A 15,288-nucleotide genomic window follows, 5' to 3' on the forward strand; every position below is an offset into this window, starting at 1 on the left:
AACATCACACGGAATTCCCCCACCGAGTCATAACCCCTGATTGCACCGTGGGCGACACATTTCCCAAAATCACTTCCTGTACAAACACCCAGAGACGCTGACTCCACTTTGGACAAGTGGCCCACAGGGTTTGTACAGCTGGACACCTGCCTGTTTCTTTTCAATTTGTCATGAACGGTTTCCACACCAGTTCCTGTGGATCTGCCCATCCCTTCATGGTGGTCCCGTGTCCTGTTCCACACGTGGGAGGGTCCAAAAGGCCAGACAGTGCAGCGGCAGATGCGGCTTTCGCTCACGCCCCACTGGCTGAGCTCGGTCACATGGCAAAGCCACGGGCAAGGCAGGCTGGGTTGGCTGTGTGCCCAGCAAGAGGAGAAGATGGTTTGGGTGGATAGCTGGTGGTGCCCGCTGCATATCTGGGGGTCAGTCCCTGGAAGGAGGACTGCTCCGTTGAAGGGTGAAGGCATGCTGTCCGTCCCGCCGAAGTGCTGAGCTGAGCCTTTCGGTCGTTGGGTGAGTGTGTGCCAGCCCTGAGCTGGGTCCCAGGGATGCAGGGTGAGCAAAGCAGCAGGAGCGCCACCCTCACAGACTGTCTGACAGGAGAGGCTGGGTAGAGGTTAACTGGGCACAGTCAGTGCGCCTGCAAGCTGAGGGACACCGGATAGGGAGAGAATTCCAGGAAGGGTACACTGCATGTGCAAAGGCCCTGGGGCAGGAGGAAACAGAGCTGTTTAAGGAAGAAGTGTAAGAAGGCCCAGGTGGCTGTACTGGAGCAAGGTGAAGGTGAGGATGGGCCAGGACTTGCAGGGCTCGGGGCCATGTGAAGCCTGTGAGCAACAGCTTTTAAGTTGGGGACTAAATGGTTAAGTTTGTCATTTATGCCAATGCCCAGGCTGCATTGTGAGAGCTGGATTGGCTGTGTGTATGCAGGGAGACTGCTTAGGAGGGAATTGGGTTGTCCGAGCAAGAAACGATGACATCTTAGACAGGGCAGTGGCAGCGACGAGGTGAGAAGTGGTGAATTCAGGCAATGTTTGGGAGGTCAAGGTGGCAGGACTTGGGGAAGGACGGGCCAGTGTGGGGAGGGGCAGGGACAAAGCTGGCGCGACTCCAGGCTGCCGTGGGCGGGGCGGTGGGGGGAGTGCTGGTCAGTCAGGGGGCAGGGCGAGTCCAGACTCTGACCATGACTGACGCTCTGACCTATGAGTCTCTGCCCAGAGAATTCAGATACTCAGCCTGGTAAAGTGAAAGGCGGCCGTAGCACACAGTAGGTGCTCAGTAAGTGCTGGTGACTTCTGGCGGAGGTGTGGCAGTCCTCTGTCACTCTGGAAGTGTGGTCACAAGGAAGGTGGCCGGATGAATCCTGTGATCCCAGTGGGCAGAGTAAGCAGGCAGATTCCCAGGGAGGCCCATGTGGGGCCCCGTCTAACGCCCTTCCTGGACCCTGTGCACTCTGTCCTGGAGGGGGCTGCCGGCCTCTGTCCCGAGGACCTCGTGCCTTGGAGGACCTCAGACCCTTCCTGCATTTGGCAGTTTCCCTCTGAGGGTTGACTGTGCCAGGAGCTTCCAGTTCGAGGGGAAGGAGCCTTGCCTGTCCTCAGGCCGACTCATGTGTCCTGTTGCCTGAGGCCACCACCTGAACACGTGCCCGGCACTCTCCAAAAGACACCACCATTTTGTTTATGTGGCAGCCTCTTGTCATCCAAGGGTGGCCTGCTGGTGGAGGGAGAGAGCCCCCAGGGGCAGGACGACCTGGGTGTGAATCCAGTTTCCACGTCTAGCTGTGTGGCCACAGGCAGGTTACTGACCTCTCTGAGCCTGGCGCCTCGCCCTGCCTGCCCTGCCACGTGGTCTGAGCATTTATTTTGTTGCTGAGAAGCGGTCATGGAGCACCTGCCATGAGCCCAGCTGGAGCGGTGTGTGCACAGCTCACCTATTTCATCCATGTCCGCCCCACACCTCCACAGCCTGGGAGGGAGCCACGTAGGTGACTAGGTTACAAAAGGCTTTCCACGGACGGGGGTGGAGGTGGGGGGTGCTATGGGATGGCCCAAATCATGTTTGCTAAGAACTTAATGCAAAGCCAGGTGGCTACGTGTGAATGGGGGTGGCGTCAGCCAGGAGGCTCGGCCACTAGGAGGAGAATGGGACCTGCCTTTGGATGCCCCATTCTGGGACTAAGTCGGATGGTGGAGACTTCATCGTGTTTGGCTTATTTAACGAGTCCGTGTCCCTGTCGACGAGGCAGCACCAGGCTGGTCCAGGCACTTGGCACGTTAGCACCCTTGCTTGTCACCACTGATGAGTCGCTACAGAGGAGGCAGAGGAGCCCGCAGGCTGTCCTGGGCCCTTGCCTTCAGCAGCAGAGCTGGGGTGTGGCCGGGGGGCGCTCTGCGCAAGCTCGGTGCTGCGCTGGCTTCCCGGATGAAGGGCAAGCTGCAAAGTGAAGTTCTAACCCCTCTCCCGACGCACACATGCGGACATTCCATTCCTTAGGCAGCAAAGTATTTCAGCGAGGGGTCCTCCGGAGAAACAACTAACAGGAGAGAGGTAGGTAAGCAGGTAGACAGACAGATAGACGTAGACCTGTACTGAGAACTGTGTTTTGGGAAATGGCTCACGGCACCGTGGGACACGCAAGTCTGGAATGTGCAGGACAGGCTGGCGGGCGGAAGCCCGGGCAGGAGCGACACTCACAGGCAGGATTTCTACTTCTCGGGAAGCCTCCGCGTTTGCTCTTAAGGCCTCCAGTGGATTGGACGGGGCCCTGCATTCTGGAGGCTCATCTTTTCTTCAAGTCAGCTGACTGCAGATGTAAGCCATGTCTACAGAAGACCTTCACAGCCACCCCTAGACGAGTGCTTGCCAAACAGCAGGGCACCGTGGCCTGGCCAGGCTGACATGAAGTGTGACCATTAAGCAGCTGGGCACCGTGGCCTGGCCAGGCTGGCATGAAGTGTGACCACCACAGAGAGCAAAGGGTGCGGCTGAACAGGTGTGAAAGGAGCTTTTCGTCTGGCCTAAGGCCTGGAGGCAGTGTCCCCGGGGCCACTCGAAGGGTCCTCTTTGATTCAACACCAGCCCTATGTGCAAATGGGCAGAAGCAGTGGAACTCGTGCTTTCTGGAGCGGCCTCCTCACGACCCCGAGGTCGCCTGCACACCCAAGTTTGCTCAAGCAACAAGTCTGTGGAATGTGCCTGAAAAAGACGGACCCCACAGTTAAAGAAGAATGTCCTTTGTTCAAACTCATCCGACCGGTCTGATGAGAACCTGCTAGACTGACGGTGATGGTACAGGATTCCCGGCTGGCTGGCGGTGTGGGTGTGTCCGACATGGGTCTGCACCGGCATCCAGCATTCCAGGGGCTGCCCAGGCCGAGGCAAGGACAAACATGGGCAGTCCTGGGGGCCAGGCCACGTGGCAGGGATTGCGGGGGTAGAAGGTGGGGAGGGAGAGGAGCTGCAGTGGAGACTAGAGCAGGCAGGTGGGATCAGCCCTCAGCCCCGATGGAGGGGGCGGAGGCTGGGAGGCAGCATGACTGGGAACAGGAGAGCATCGATTTAGATTCAGGATGCACCTGGATAACACAGGTTGTCCCTGGGGCAAGATAAACACACAGGCCCATGCCCACCCTCATGGAGCTGGGAGTCGGACGAGGTCAGCCCTGATTCGGCACTGAGGGCCATGGCGGGGCGTGGCCCCAGGGCCTGCGTGGCTAGGGCAATCCAGGAGGGCTCCCCAGAGGAGGGGACATCTGAGCTGGGACAGGAATATGAGGAGTATGAGGATGAGGAGAAGCCACTATGCACAGGGGGAGAAAGAGCATTGCAGGCCCACGGTGCCCAAGAGTCTGGCATGTTCCAGAATGTGTAGAGGCCCCCGTGAAGCAGGGTCTGGCTCAGCATTGTACGTTCCCTTTGGTTATCAGCTAACGTTCCTTTGATGAGCTCTTGCTGTGTTGTATGCTCAGGAAACCTTTGCCAAGCGATCCAGGTTACAAAGGTACGTCAGAGATTTGTTTCTGCAGGTCCCGGCTTCTCTGCCAAGCCTTCCCAGGTCCCACAACCTGTAAATGGACTCACCTGCTTTCTGACCTGCCTCCCCATCAGGTGTGAGATCTCTGTGGGGTGGGGGCGGCCTGGCCTGCTGCGTGTCCCACAGGTGAGCCAAGGAGAGGGTTGGGAGCATGCGTGGAGCACAGCACTTCGCATCCCCTCTCTGCAGGAGTCCTCCACCCCCTTGCATGCCTCTGAGCACCTATGCTGGTTCCTGGGCACAGGGGTGGTGAGGCCCCATTTCTGTCCTGTCCCCGTTATCGAGGGAGGCACGGTACAGCTCACAGTTTGGCGGCTGCTGGAGCTGCTGTTAAATTTTCAGAAATTTTGCACCCTGCTAGTAAACGCAGCCATCCTGAAAAACCAATTATGTCAACTTAGGATGGAATCAATACTATCGAAAGCAAGGAATAAATACTCAAAACTGCCCCCCACACACACACTCACACCCTCTACGTTTTAGCTCCCCCTACGCTCCCAGGGTTACGTGCACCTAGTGCGTCTGTGTGGTAGGATGTCCTATAACCATGGGCCACTGGGCATCTCTTCCCATGTCCGCACTCAGTGACGTCACGTTGACAGCTTGAAACTGGCCGTGATGTGAGTAGTTACCCCAGGGAGAGGAGGCTTGCGGGCGCGGGCCCCGGGCTGAGGGGGCCTCAGGAGAGGTTTCCCGGAGGAGCTGGGGTCCCGCCCAGGCCTGTGTGAGCAGGAGCCCCTGGGTGGGTGAGGAGGGGCTGGCCCTCCAAGCAGAACGGTGGTGGCACCATCGCACTTATTCCCACTTCACAGACATCACAGCTGAGCTCACGGCCCTCAGCACAGGGGTGGAGCCAGGACTGGAAGCCTGGGGTGTCTGGTCCCGGCCACAGGTCTTTGCCCGACACTGCCCTGGAAGGTCACCTATAGGCAGACCCCCAGCAACGCCTGTGAGTCCTGCCATGCTGCAGAAATGGCTTCCTCCCCAGGGACACTCCTGGGGGAGACCGGTGCACCCCAGGTGTGGGATGTCCTGGAATGAGGCTGAACCGCCCTTCTGGAAAGTCACCTCGCCCTGGGCTTCCTTCCTGCTGGCTCAGGAAGGAGCTGGGCGGTGCCTGGCCTTGGCGGGCACCTAGACGTGAGGGGGTAAGGCCACCTTCCTCCTGGGGAGCCTTCAGGAGCCAGGGGCCAGGGACTTGGTCAGAAAGCTGGCTCTGGCCACGGGGTCAGCTGAACCCCCCCTCCCTGCTATGGCAAGCACGTGGGGGTGGCAAAAAGAGCCCTGGAGGAGGGTGTGGGGGTGGCTCTGCCACGTGACCTTGAGCAAGTTTATCTCAGTGCCAATTCCCAGCGGCCACAAGCAGGGGCCCTCAACCCCTTCTCACCTAGGAGGCAATGGGGACTCAGCCAGGTGAGGCGGGGTGCATAGGAGCACACAGAGGCAGAAGGGGTGAACAGATTCCCCTCTCCCCCAACCCCCCCCATTATTCCTCATTGACCCCCCCCCCCAGCCCTGCGCAGTCCTCAGGCAGCCCAGCTCTGTTCTCACTCTGGACCTGAGGAGATAGGACTGGGGGCTGGAGGGGTCTCTGCTCACCCCCAGAACTTTCCCTTAGCCTGAGTGTTTCCAAACCCAGCTGCCGTCAGCTGTTCTGGGAAGGAGGCTCCTTGGCCCTGGGCCCTGGGCCACTAAGCCTGCCTTGATAGGTTTCGGGGGCCCTGCAGTTCTCAGATCTGACAAGCACCCTGGGTAACTGTGACAGCCTGCAGGACTGGGAACTCAGCTGGGTCCCATGAGGCCTCCTGTCCCTCCCTCCCTCCCGACCCTGTCCTGCCTTCCCAGCAATGGAGTGGGCTCCCAATGCAGCAGGAATGTGGGACCAGGTGGGGGCAGGTAGGGGCAACACCCCTATCTGCGGGGTAAGGACCGTTGAGGGTTCCAGGGGGCTGGCCTCAGGCTCTCCCAGCCCATCCGTGAGTGTGGCTCTGCAGACCCCACAAGGGGCAGAAACAGAGAGAGCCAACCTCCAATCTCTGAAAGTCTGGTCCTGTCTCCTTCCCCAGGACAGGTCAGCCGCTCCTCCCACCTGGCTATTTTCAGGCATCGCTGGCGGGTGGCCTGACTCTCGTTCACGTCTGATACCACCCTCCCCTGCCCCCAGCCCACACCCCATGACCTGTGTCTCTGGCATGCGGCAGGCACCCAATATTTATGGAGTTAACAGTGGAAACAATGTTCCTTTCCTTCTTTTTCGGCATCTTGACTGTCTCACAGTAATTGCGGGGAGTGTGATCTGGACGAGTGCTGTGGTCTGAACCCATTCTGAACCTCTGTGGACTGGGTGTGACTCCTCAGCCACCAAGACTCCCCAGTTTAAACACCGTGCAAATGGCTTGTTTCTGGCAAGCTGCAGGATTCTCTTCCTGTTTGCAAAATCCAGATAGCAGCAGGCAGCTGATGGCCCCTTCCTGGCAGCGAGGAGCGTGGTGGGGTGTGTGTGTCCCTGTGTGTATGTGTGTATGGCAGGACTCCAGGTCCAGGTGCCATTAGGAGGGGCTTTGGTGACTCAGCAGAAGGCTGGAGGCGGTGGAGGAGTGTCTCTTGGGTTCCCTCCTCCAGCAAGTGGGCTCCAAACCCAGAGCAGGTTTGGCGATGATTTGTGAAAGACGTGAGTTGGAATGATTGGTGTTTATGCTTTTCGTAGTTGACCGAATGTCTCCATGTGCATCTTCTGTCCTGATCATCAGTATGAGTCCTTGTGTTTTAAAGTCAAGGAAACCACACTTTTTTGGTGCAAGAATTCTTTTTTTCTAATTGTAAACTTCACGTAAAATTCATCATTTTGACCATTTTAAAGTGTGCATTTAGTACATTCACAAGGCTGGGCAGTCACCACCTCTGTCTAGTTCCAGAACATTTCATCACCCCCAGAAGAGACCCCACTAGCCCCCGGCAAGCACCAGTCTGGTCTGGTCCCCCCCATCCTGGATGTTGCGTGTAAATGGGATCACAACACGTGTCCTTTTGTGTCTGGTGTCTTTCACGTGGCCTCGTGTTCCAGGTCTCATGCACGTTGTAGCGGGTGTCAGAACGTCACTGGCTTTTATGGCTGAATGTCATTCCAGTGTGTGTGCCGCCACATTTGGTGCAGCCATTGTCCTCTGACCGGACGGAGGTCGGGTTGTTTCCACTTTCTGGCCTTGGTGGATGGTGCTGCTGTGACCATGGGTGTATAAGTCTCTGAGTCCCTGTTTTCCATTCTTTGGGGTCTAGCTAGGAGTGGGATTCCTAGAAAGTGGAAATTCTATTAACGTATGGAACAACTGCCAGACAGTTTTCCACACGGCTACACAGAGCCACACTTGTAACAAGGGACAGAAAGGGGATTTGAGCCAGAGCCTCTGGACCCAGAGCCGGACCCCCTCCTGCCACAGACCACCCCCAACTGCCTTTTCGTTCTTCCCCTGGGCCCCTCCCAGGCAGGGCGAGGACAGACGCAGGCAGAAAGCCTCCCTCTCCCGGGAATGCTTGATGGGAAGGGCTGCAGGCACCCACCTGAGCCCGGGGCTGGAAGGATGCGAAGGAGTTTCTCAGAGCCTACTGACCAAGAGAGACATGTGGGTAATGGGAGCAGATACAGGCAAGGGGGAGGCTGGGCCCCGGGTGTGGGGGGACGCTCTGCAGAGGCTGCTCTGACTGGCTCAGTGGCTGACACCCACTGGCCTGTTCTGAGTGCCGACCTGCATAGACTCATCCATCCCTACAACTCTGGGGGCGGGGGGAGCACCACGGAGACCCCAGTACTCAGGTAAGTAGACCGAGGCTCCAGGAGGTCAGCTGGCACCCCCAGTGTCCCAGAGGCTGGGTGTTGGCCCTTGACCACCACACTGTACAGCCTCTCCGTGTGCCCCAGATGAGGAGCAGGGCTCAGACAAAAAGCTCGTTCCTGCTCACACCGCAGAGGCTGGGGAGGAGGGAAGAGCTGAACTCAGGCTGGGGCCCTGCTTGGCTTCTTTGTTCACTTTCCACACCTCAGCTTCCTCGTCTGTGAAATGGGGGCGTACTAAACCATCACCTCCTGCTCTCCGACAGCACCTTGAAAATTAAATGAAATAATGTGACCATATAAGCAAATCTTCCGAAACCTCAGATGTTTGCAGGCAGGTGTGCACCTGACCTTGGTCTGCAATGGGAGATGAGTGTGTGTCACCGAGGTTCCCTCAGCGAGTGGCACTCCTCTGGGCTTGGTTCCTTCAGCTGCAAAGCAGGAAGGATGGGGATACAGAGGGAATCTGGGGAGCCGGGGCCCCCGGGCACACGGAGGGTGGTGCCCCTTCCTCACCTGCTGTCAGGCCTGCCTCCCGTGGCCCAGTGGTGCATTTTCCCAGTTGCTAACTGCTCCCCTCTGGGTTTTCCTTTTTATTTGAAGAGACACTTGTCTCCGGAGGAGTTCCAGGAGGTGTTTGCGATGAGTATGGAGGAGTTTGACCGCCTGGCCCTCTGGAAGAGGAATGACCTCAAGAAGAAAGCCCTGTTGTTTTGATGGTGCCAGGATGCCTGACCCCACGTGCCGGTGGCCAAGTCCCGGACCCCCAGTGGGAACCACACAGACCCCTCCTATTGCACTGGCTCTGGCTTCTCTGTGTCCACGGGGTGGGCGCCTGGGGAGGGCTGGGCTGGGGACTGGGCGGGAACAGGTCCCACAGCAGTTGCAGCCAGGGACACTCCTGCCCGTAGGTCAGGGCCCAGGTGCCTCGCTTTGGACCCCTCCTCCCCCGCTGTGCTTGGCATCAGGGAGATGTTGCAAGGTGGCTGTCGCAGAGAAGGAGGGACATGTAGACAAGCACAGCCCACCTTCCCGGCCTCCCCCGCACTAGGCCCTCAGGGCACAGAGGTGACGGACAGAGATTTGTGGAAACTTGTCAATGACAGGCGCTGACACCATCATTGGTGGGTGGGCACAGGGCTCCTGCGCCCACCGGCCCCCACCCACCCGCTCAGCCCAGGAGGCACAGCCTTGCACACAGACGGCTCTGGCTCACGGGCCTGCAGGCCAGGGTGCCCAGGGCTGTGCCAGCCTTGGGGTGCACGATTTTTGCAGCCATTTGTGACAAGTCTCTCTTTAGGAACAGACGTCAACCTGACAGGGTACCTTCCTGCAGGACCCTCCGTGCACTGCGTTTTTCTTCCAAATCATCCCCTAGATGCCTAAATGATATCTTTAAAGTAACATAAAAGGTTTTATTTTATTAAAAAGTATAGCCTACTGAAACATAAGATGACATATATAAAGAATTTAATTTTCTGGTCCCACTGAGGGGAGCTCTTCCAGCCTTATTCTCCACTGTTCGGATCTGTGTGGCTTCAGTTCTCGGTGTGTTTCTAATACGTGGGACCCCTTGTCTGTTTTCTTTTTGCTTTTTTCCTCCCGTATCTGTCACACAGGTACCCTTACAGGCAGACCCCCTTCCCAATGAATGCTGTTTGTAAGTACTTGTGAAGTATGGCCACCACTCTTATTTCCTTGCTGTTACTTTCCAAGTCTTAGAGAGGAAAACAAACCTCTTCTGACGGCCAAAGCCCCGAAATAAAGAATTTCCTTGTGCCCAGCCTGATACCCAATGTGGCTTTTGGTGACGTAACCAGTGGTGTCCTACCTTCCCACAGTAGAACACAAACACCTGGGAATGAGCGATGCCTCATGTGTGGGCCTGAGACAGACACCCCCTGACACTTGGGGAGAGAAGGACGGGAGGTGCTGCCAGGTCAGCAGGGCATCCTGCAGCAAAGGCCGCCGGTCCCCAACTGGAAGGTGCCGTGTCTGCCATTAGGCATGGGGTAAGGTGCGGTACCTATCACAGAGTGTTTGTAAAGCGCGTCGAGAGGCGTATGAAACCCTATGAGGTGTCACCCACGCCTGTTTCCGAGTCTTCTGTGGAGCTGTGTCTTTGTGTGTGTCCTAGATGTCCACATCCGTGAGTCTGCGTCACTCAGCTTCCTTCCAGCCCCGTAACACGCCACCCCCTGTCCTGCACCCGGCTTCTCACCAGCCCGGCTTGGCCAGGGAAGGGGAAACGTCAGCACCTAATATGCTTCCTTCCATCTAGCAGTTTGAGCCTGGCAACTGGAAACCCCCCCCTTTTCTTATCAGTACTATGTCATGTCGGAGCCAGGGGAAGCCTGGAAAAATAAAGGACGATGTATTATAAGTTGTAACAGTGCAAAGCTCCTTCTTAGAAACACGTGTCATTTCTAACGCCACGGGTCCCCTTCGCTGACAGTGTGTGGGGAGAGCAGGGACGATGCCCTAAGGGGCAGGACCCCAGGTCGGCACTGGGAACGCCAGGTCCTTTGGACCTCTGCTCGCCCAGTAGCCAGTCTCAGCCAGGCTCTGGGTGCCGATGGCGGAGAGATGCTTGAGAGCCGCCGCCGGCCCCAGTCGGGCTCGGGAGACCGACCGCTGCCCTATGGAGGGGCCCCGAAGGAAGCCCCTACTGCACCCCAGAGCTCAGGGGAGGCTTGCCGACAAGGTGCTGTCCGAACTAAGTCTTGACAGATGAGGAAGGCTTCCTGGAGGCCACTGAAGGGAAGGGCGTTCCAGGCCCAGGGAACAGGAAGGAACAGACGCACTGAGGCTGGAGACAGCCCCACAGTTTCTGGAAACTTTGGCAGCTATTATGGCTGGAACACATGGCCAAGGAAGAAGACAATTAGGCAGGACTCCCACGTGGGCGGGCCCAGAAGGGAGCCCACCCACAGTCAGCTGATTATGTCTGGGACGTAAGGTTTCATAATCTCTGTTTCTGTCTGCTCGGGCTGCTACAACAAAATATAGACGGGGGTCTTAAACAACAAATACTTCACATAGTTCTGCAGGCTGGAAGTCCAAGATTAAGGTGTTTCCAGGGTCAGGTTCTGGTGAGGACTCCCTTCCTGGCTTGCAGGCGGCCGCCTTCTCACCGTGTCCTCATGGTACAGAGAGAGCATGTCTCTTCTTATCTACCATCTTCTTATAAGGACACAAATTCCATTGTGAGGACCCCACCCTCATGTCTTAGTCACCGCCCAAGGGCTTCACCTCCAAATCCATCACACTGGGGATTAGGGCTTCAACATATGAATTTGGGGGGACATGGACATTCCATCACAGTGATCTCTAATCATTGCAGTGACGCTAAGGACTCTTATAAATGTTGGGTTCTCCCCAAAAGCTTGTTCGTGTGGTTACAATCTGCCCCATTTTAGTAAATGGCTGATTTCTGACTTATAAAACGACTGTTATCCTCAGTTATATGTCAGAAATCAGCCCATTTTTCTCAGTCCCCAAGGACAACTCAGCAGAAATCCTGGTTCTAGCCCCTAAGCATCTCTCTGCATCTCCCCATCTCAGCAGACACCATTGTGGAATTACCCAGACAGGAAAATATTCTGAGAGTGGGAAGTGGCACTGTTACCCATGACCCTGGGACACAGGTATATGCCTGGTCTGACACAGGCAAACCTGGGCATGTGGTCACCCTGACCCCACTCCAGGCCACCCTCACCTGTCACCCGGATGGACACAACAGCTTCCCAATCTGCCTCTGTTCCCACTCTCACCTCCACAGCAGTCATTTCCCACCTGACAGCGAGAGGAACGCTTTGAAAACATCGATAGGAGCATGCCATGCTTTCAATGGTCAAATTCTACGGCCTCCACTCGCACCCCCGCCCCACATGGGGTCCTGGTCTGTCCCACACATCATGGCCACGCTGCCTTTCTCTGAGCTTCTTAGGTAGCAAACCTGGAGCCTTCGTATGTGTTCTCCCTCCCAGGGGCCTTCATTTCTTTTCAGGGCGAGGCCCTTCTCTCCCTCTCGGTTCGTCTCAGAAGTTCCACCTCAGAAGGCCCATCTGCCGACTCCGGGAAATTCCCACCAGTGCCCAGAATTCATCACACCTGCCCGAGTGCCAACACAGTCTTCTTCGTCTGTTCATTGATTCTTTCCCTCCACCAAACCGTACACACAGGAGGCTGACAGTTTTATAACAGTGCTCTCTGACCTGGGAATGTCACTGGACTCTTTGGGAATGGTACTGGAGCCCACATGGAGACTGTGCTTGCCCCAAAGCTTCTCAAGGCATTGATGCTTCTAGAATAGCACAGCCTGAGAACTTCCTGTGATGATAGAAATGTCCTGGACCCACGCTGTCCAATACAGTAGCCCTCAGCACTAGAAAAGTGGCTGTGTGCCTAGGGAACAAAGTTGTACATTTTAATTAGCTTAAGGTTAAGTTTAAGTAGCCCGTGTGGCTAGCAGCTGCAGACTACACAGTGTGGCTCTAGACTGGAAACTTCCACTGCCCTGATCTGAGACCCCGACTCCCACAGGAGGCCCTGGGATCTGTCCTTCTCTCCAGCCATGAGGGTACATTTGGTGCCTTGGTGTGTAAGGTCAATTTAGGGCGCCCTTCCTGAGCACTGCTCCATGCCCGGCACTGCCCTGGTAGCTGGGGGTGTGCACGGTACCGTCCCACCCCCACAGGTCATGTCTGCCCCTCGAGCCTCCGTTGCCCCACTTCTAAGGACCTGCCCACAGCCAAGTCTGGCTCAGTTCCGCACACCAATCTTAGTGTCTGCCAATGGCACCAACCTGCCTGCCTCCCCAGCCTGGGCCTGTGTCAGGAACCCCAGGACGGATGGGCAGGGAGATGTCAGAGCCTGCAGGCCTCCATTCTGTACCTTCTCCCCAGGGCAGCAGTGCATTCTAAGCTACGTAAATCTTAACCCAAAGCTTCCGAATTCTCTGCAGCAGAGGGAGAGGGCCTGGCAAATCACAACAGTACATCCCAGGGGTTGGCTCAGAAGTGACAGGCAGGCTCATTGGCCAGAACTAGTCACATGACCGTACCCAACTGCAAAGGGACCTGGGAAACGCAGGCACCCATGTGCCAGAGAAGGGCGGAGGCCAGCACCATGGGTAAGCGGTCAATTCTGCAGCCGCGGCTCAGCACAGGACTTCTCGTCACCACATTCAACTCCCAGTGCCTTCAGTGCTTCTCTCTAGGGATCGTTTGGAGACCCCCAGCTGCCCTGGCTACCATCCTCTGCAGGTGAGCCCCCCTCCCCCAGCACAGAGATGGGACCAAGGACATCCCTGAGCCACCTGCACAGTGGACTCCTGGGGACCCCATACAACACCTCTGCCCCCCAGAGATGCTTTGTTGTGTGTGGAGATCTCCATCCAACAGAACTTTCTTGGGAGCTGGACTTTGAGACACACAGGAGTTGATAGGGAAGTGGGCAAAAGCAGGGGGCACCCAGCCAGTGCCGTGAGCTACCAGAGGCCACAGGGTAAAGACGGAGGCGGTGAGGTCATGAGAGCACGTCTGAGGAATGAAACAGGAAAGGAGACCAGTGCCTCCCTGGTGACCGCCAGGCTACGGCTGAGCGAGAATTCATGAATGATAGAGGCTTCCTTTTTCCCACAACCCCGTGAGATTAACTGATTCATTCAACAAACAATTACTGAGTGCCTACTATGTGCCAGGCACTATTTTGGGATCTCAGGACACAGCAGTGACAATAGAGAGAAAAATCTGGAATTTATCTTCTTTTGGGTGTGGGAAGAGCAGACAGACAATACCGGTGTCAGGAGAGGATAAATGCTCAGGGGAAAATATTAAATAGGATAAGTGGAGAGAGTGACAAGGGAGGGTGCTATTCTATACCGGGTGGTCAGTGAGGTGACAACTGAGTTGATCCTAGAGGAGGGGATGTCCCTTGTCCCATGGTAACATGGAGGAAAAGAAGCTTGGGAGGCTGCTCAGTTTGTGGCGGAAATATGCCCAGCATCAAACAACTCATTTTGACCCAAAATGGTTTTCATCAAATAACAAATATTCATCACACGCATCCTATGGAGCCAGATGCCTTGTGGGCACCAGGGAGACACGTATGAATCCAACATGCCCTGCTCTGGGGGAGCTCTCTGTGACGCGGCAGGCAGATCGTGACAATGAGGGGTGTTAAGTACAATCATATAGGTGGGCGGTTCAAGCAGCGGTGGCATGATGGAAGCACCAAGGACACCATCCTGGGGGCCGAGGCAGCTTCACAAGGGAGGTGACATTTGAGCCGGGTCTTGTAGAATGAGCAGGAGTTCGCAGGTGGAGGCTTGAGCATGAAAGGAACTGTGTGCTATACTCTCTCGTTTAATTGTCGGGAAAATCCATGGTGTGGATTAAACTGGTACTTACTGTTAAGATGCCTGAGGCTCGAGAAGTTCAGACACTTGTCAAGGTCATGCAAGTGTTAGAGCTGGGTTTCCAGCGATGACTGTTTTTATTCAAATGTATGCTTTCCCCAAGATACATAGTAAGCTGATAGCCCGGTGTTTGCAAAGGCACCGAGCTAGGCAGTGGTTCTTTTCCTATTTGTGTGTGTGGAGGAGACTGAAGAAAGTGCATGTACCGTGTTTCCCTGAAAATAAGACCTAGCGGGACCATCAGCTCTAATGCGACTTTTGGAGCAAAAATTGCTATAAGACCAGGTCTTATTTTACTATAATAAGGTCTTATTTTCAGGGAAACATGGTAAGTGCTGGAAGGTTTGGGAGGAGATGGAGTGACCGTTTTAAACATTGTAAGAATGTTATCTCATTGTCTTTTTGTTTTTTAAAGTTTATTGGGGTGGGGATCAAATATATGGTGACGGAAACGTGATTTTTTTTTTTTACAATTTTTTCCCCCCTTTTTCTGCCTTCCCCCCTCCACACCCCTGGTTCAAGCCATTGTTTCTCAGTCTACTTGTGCAGGACACAGCTCCCTGGCCCACGCTGGTATTATGAGCCCTGCGCTCCTGCCAGCTGAGGCAGTCGGTAGTCGCTCATCTCATTGTCTTTTGACTTCCATTTTTATCTGGTAAGAATTCATCTGTAATTATTCTTATTCACCAAAATATGATGTTTGTTTTCTATGGCTGCTTTTAAGATTTTTAAACTTCAGCAGTTGTGGTACCAGTAAGCAGCCTCTGAGATGCCCCGCAGGGATCCCTGCTTCCTGGTACCCCCACGCTGGGTGGGCCCCTCCCCTTGAGAATGGGTTGGACTGGGCCCCTCCCCTTGAGAATGGGTTGGACTTAATGACTCACTTCTAATAAAAGGCTGGAAAAGTGATGGACTGTCACTTCTGTTACTGGGTTACAGAAAGTTGTGGCTTCCCTCTCGGGTGCTCTGTCACTCCCTCGCTCTGAGGACAGTCAGCTGCCA

General features: G+C 55.7%; 1 protein-coding gene across 8 annotated transcripts in view; it reads left to right on the forward strand.

Moving 5' to 3' along the window:
* ABLIM2 (actin binding LIM protein family member 2) overlaps positions 1-10,255 on the forward strand; it is a 125,038-nt gene extending 114,783 nt beyond the window's left edge. For all 8 annotated transcript variants that reach the window (XR_012492397.1, XR_012492392.1, XR_012492402.1 and 5 more), the window contains one exon: positions 8,469-10,255. Coding sequence is in view for 1 of the 8 variants with exons in the window: in XM_074320867.1 (XP_074176968.1) it covers positions 8,469-8,582 (114 nt within the window). In the remaining 7 variants the exon portion in view is untranslated. The remainder of the gene's footprint in view (positions 1-8,468) is intronic.
* The last annotated feature ends 5,033 nt before the right edge of the window (positions 10,256-15,288 follow it).

Source organism: Rhinolophus sinicus, linkage group LG02, assembly GCF_036562045.2.
Source record: "Rhinolophus sinicus isolate RSC01 linkage group LG02, ASM3656204v1, whole genome shotgun sequence".
In the NCBI taxonomy this organism is placed as follows: Eukaryota; Metazoa; Chordata; class Mammalia; order Chiroptera; family Rhinolophidae; genus Rhinolophus; species Rhinolophus sinicus.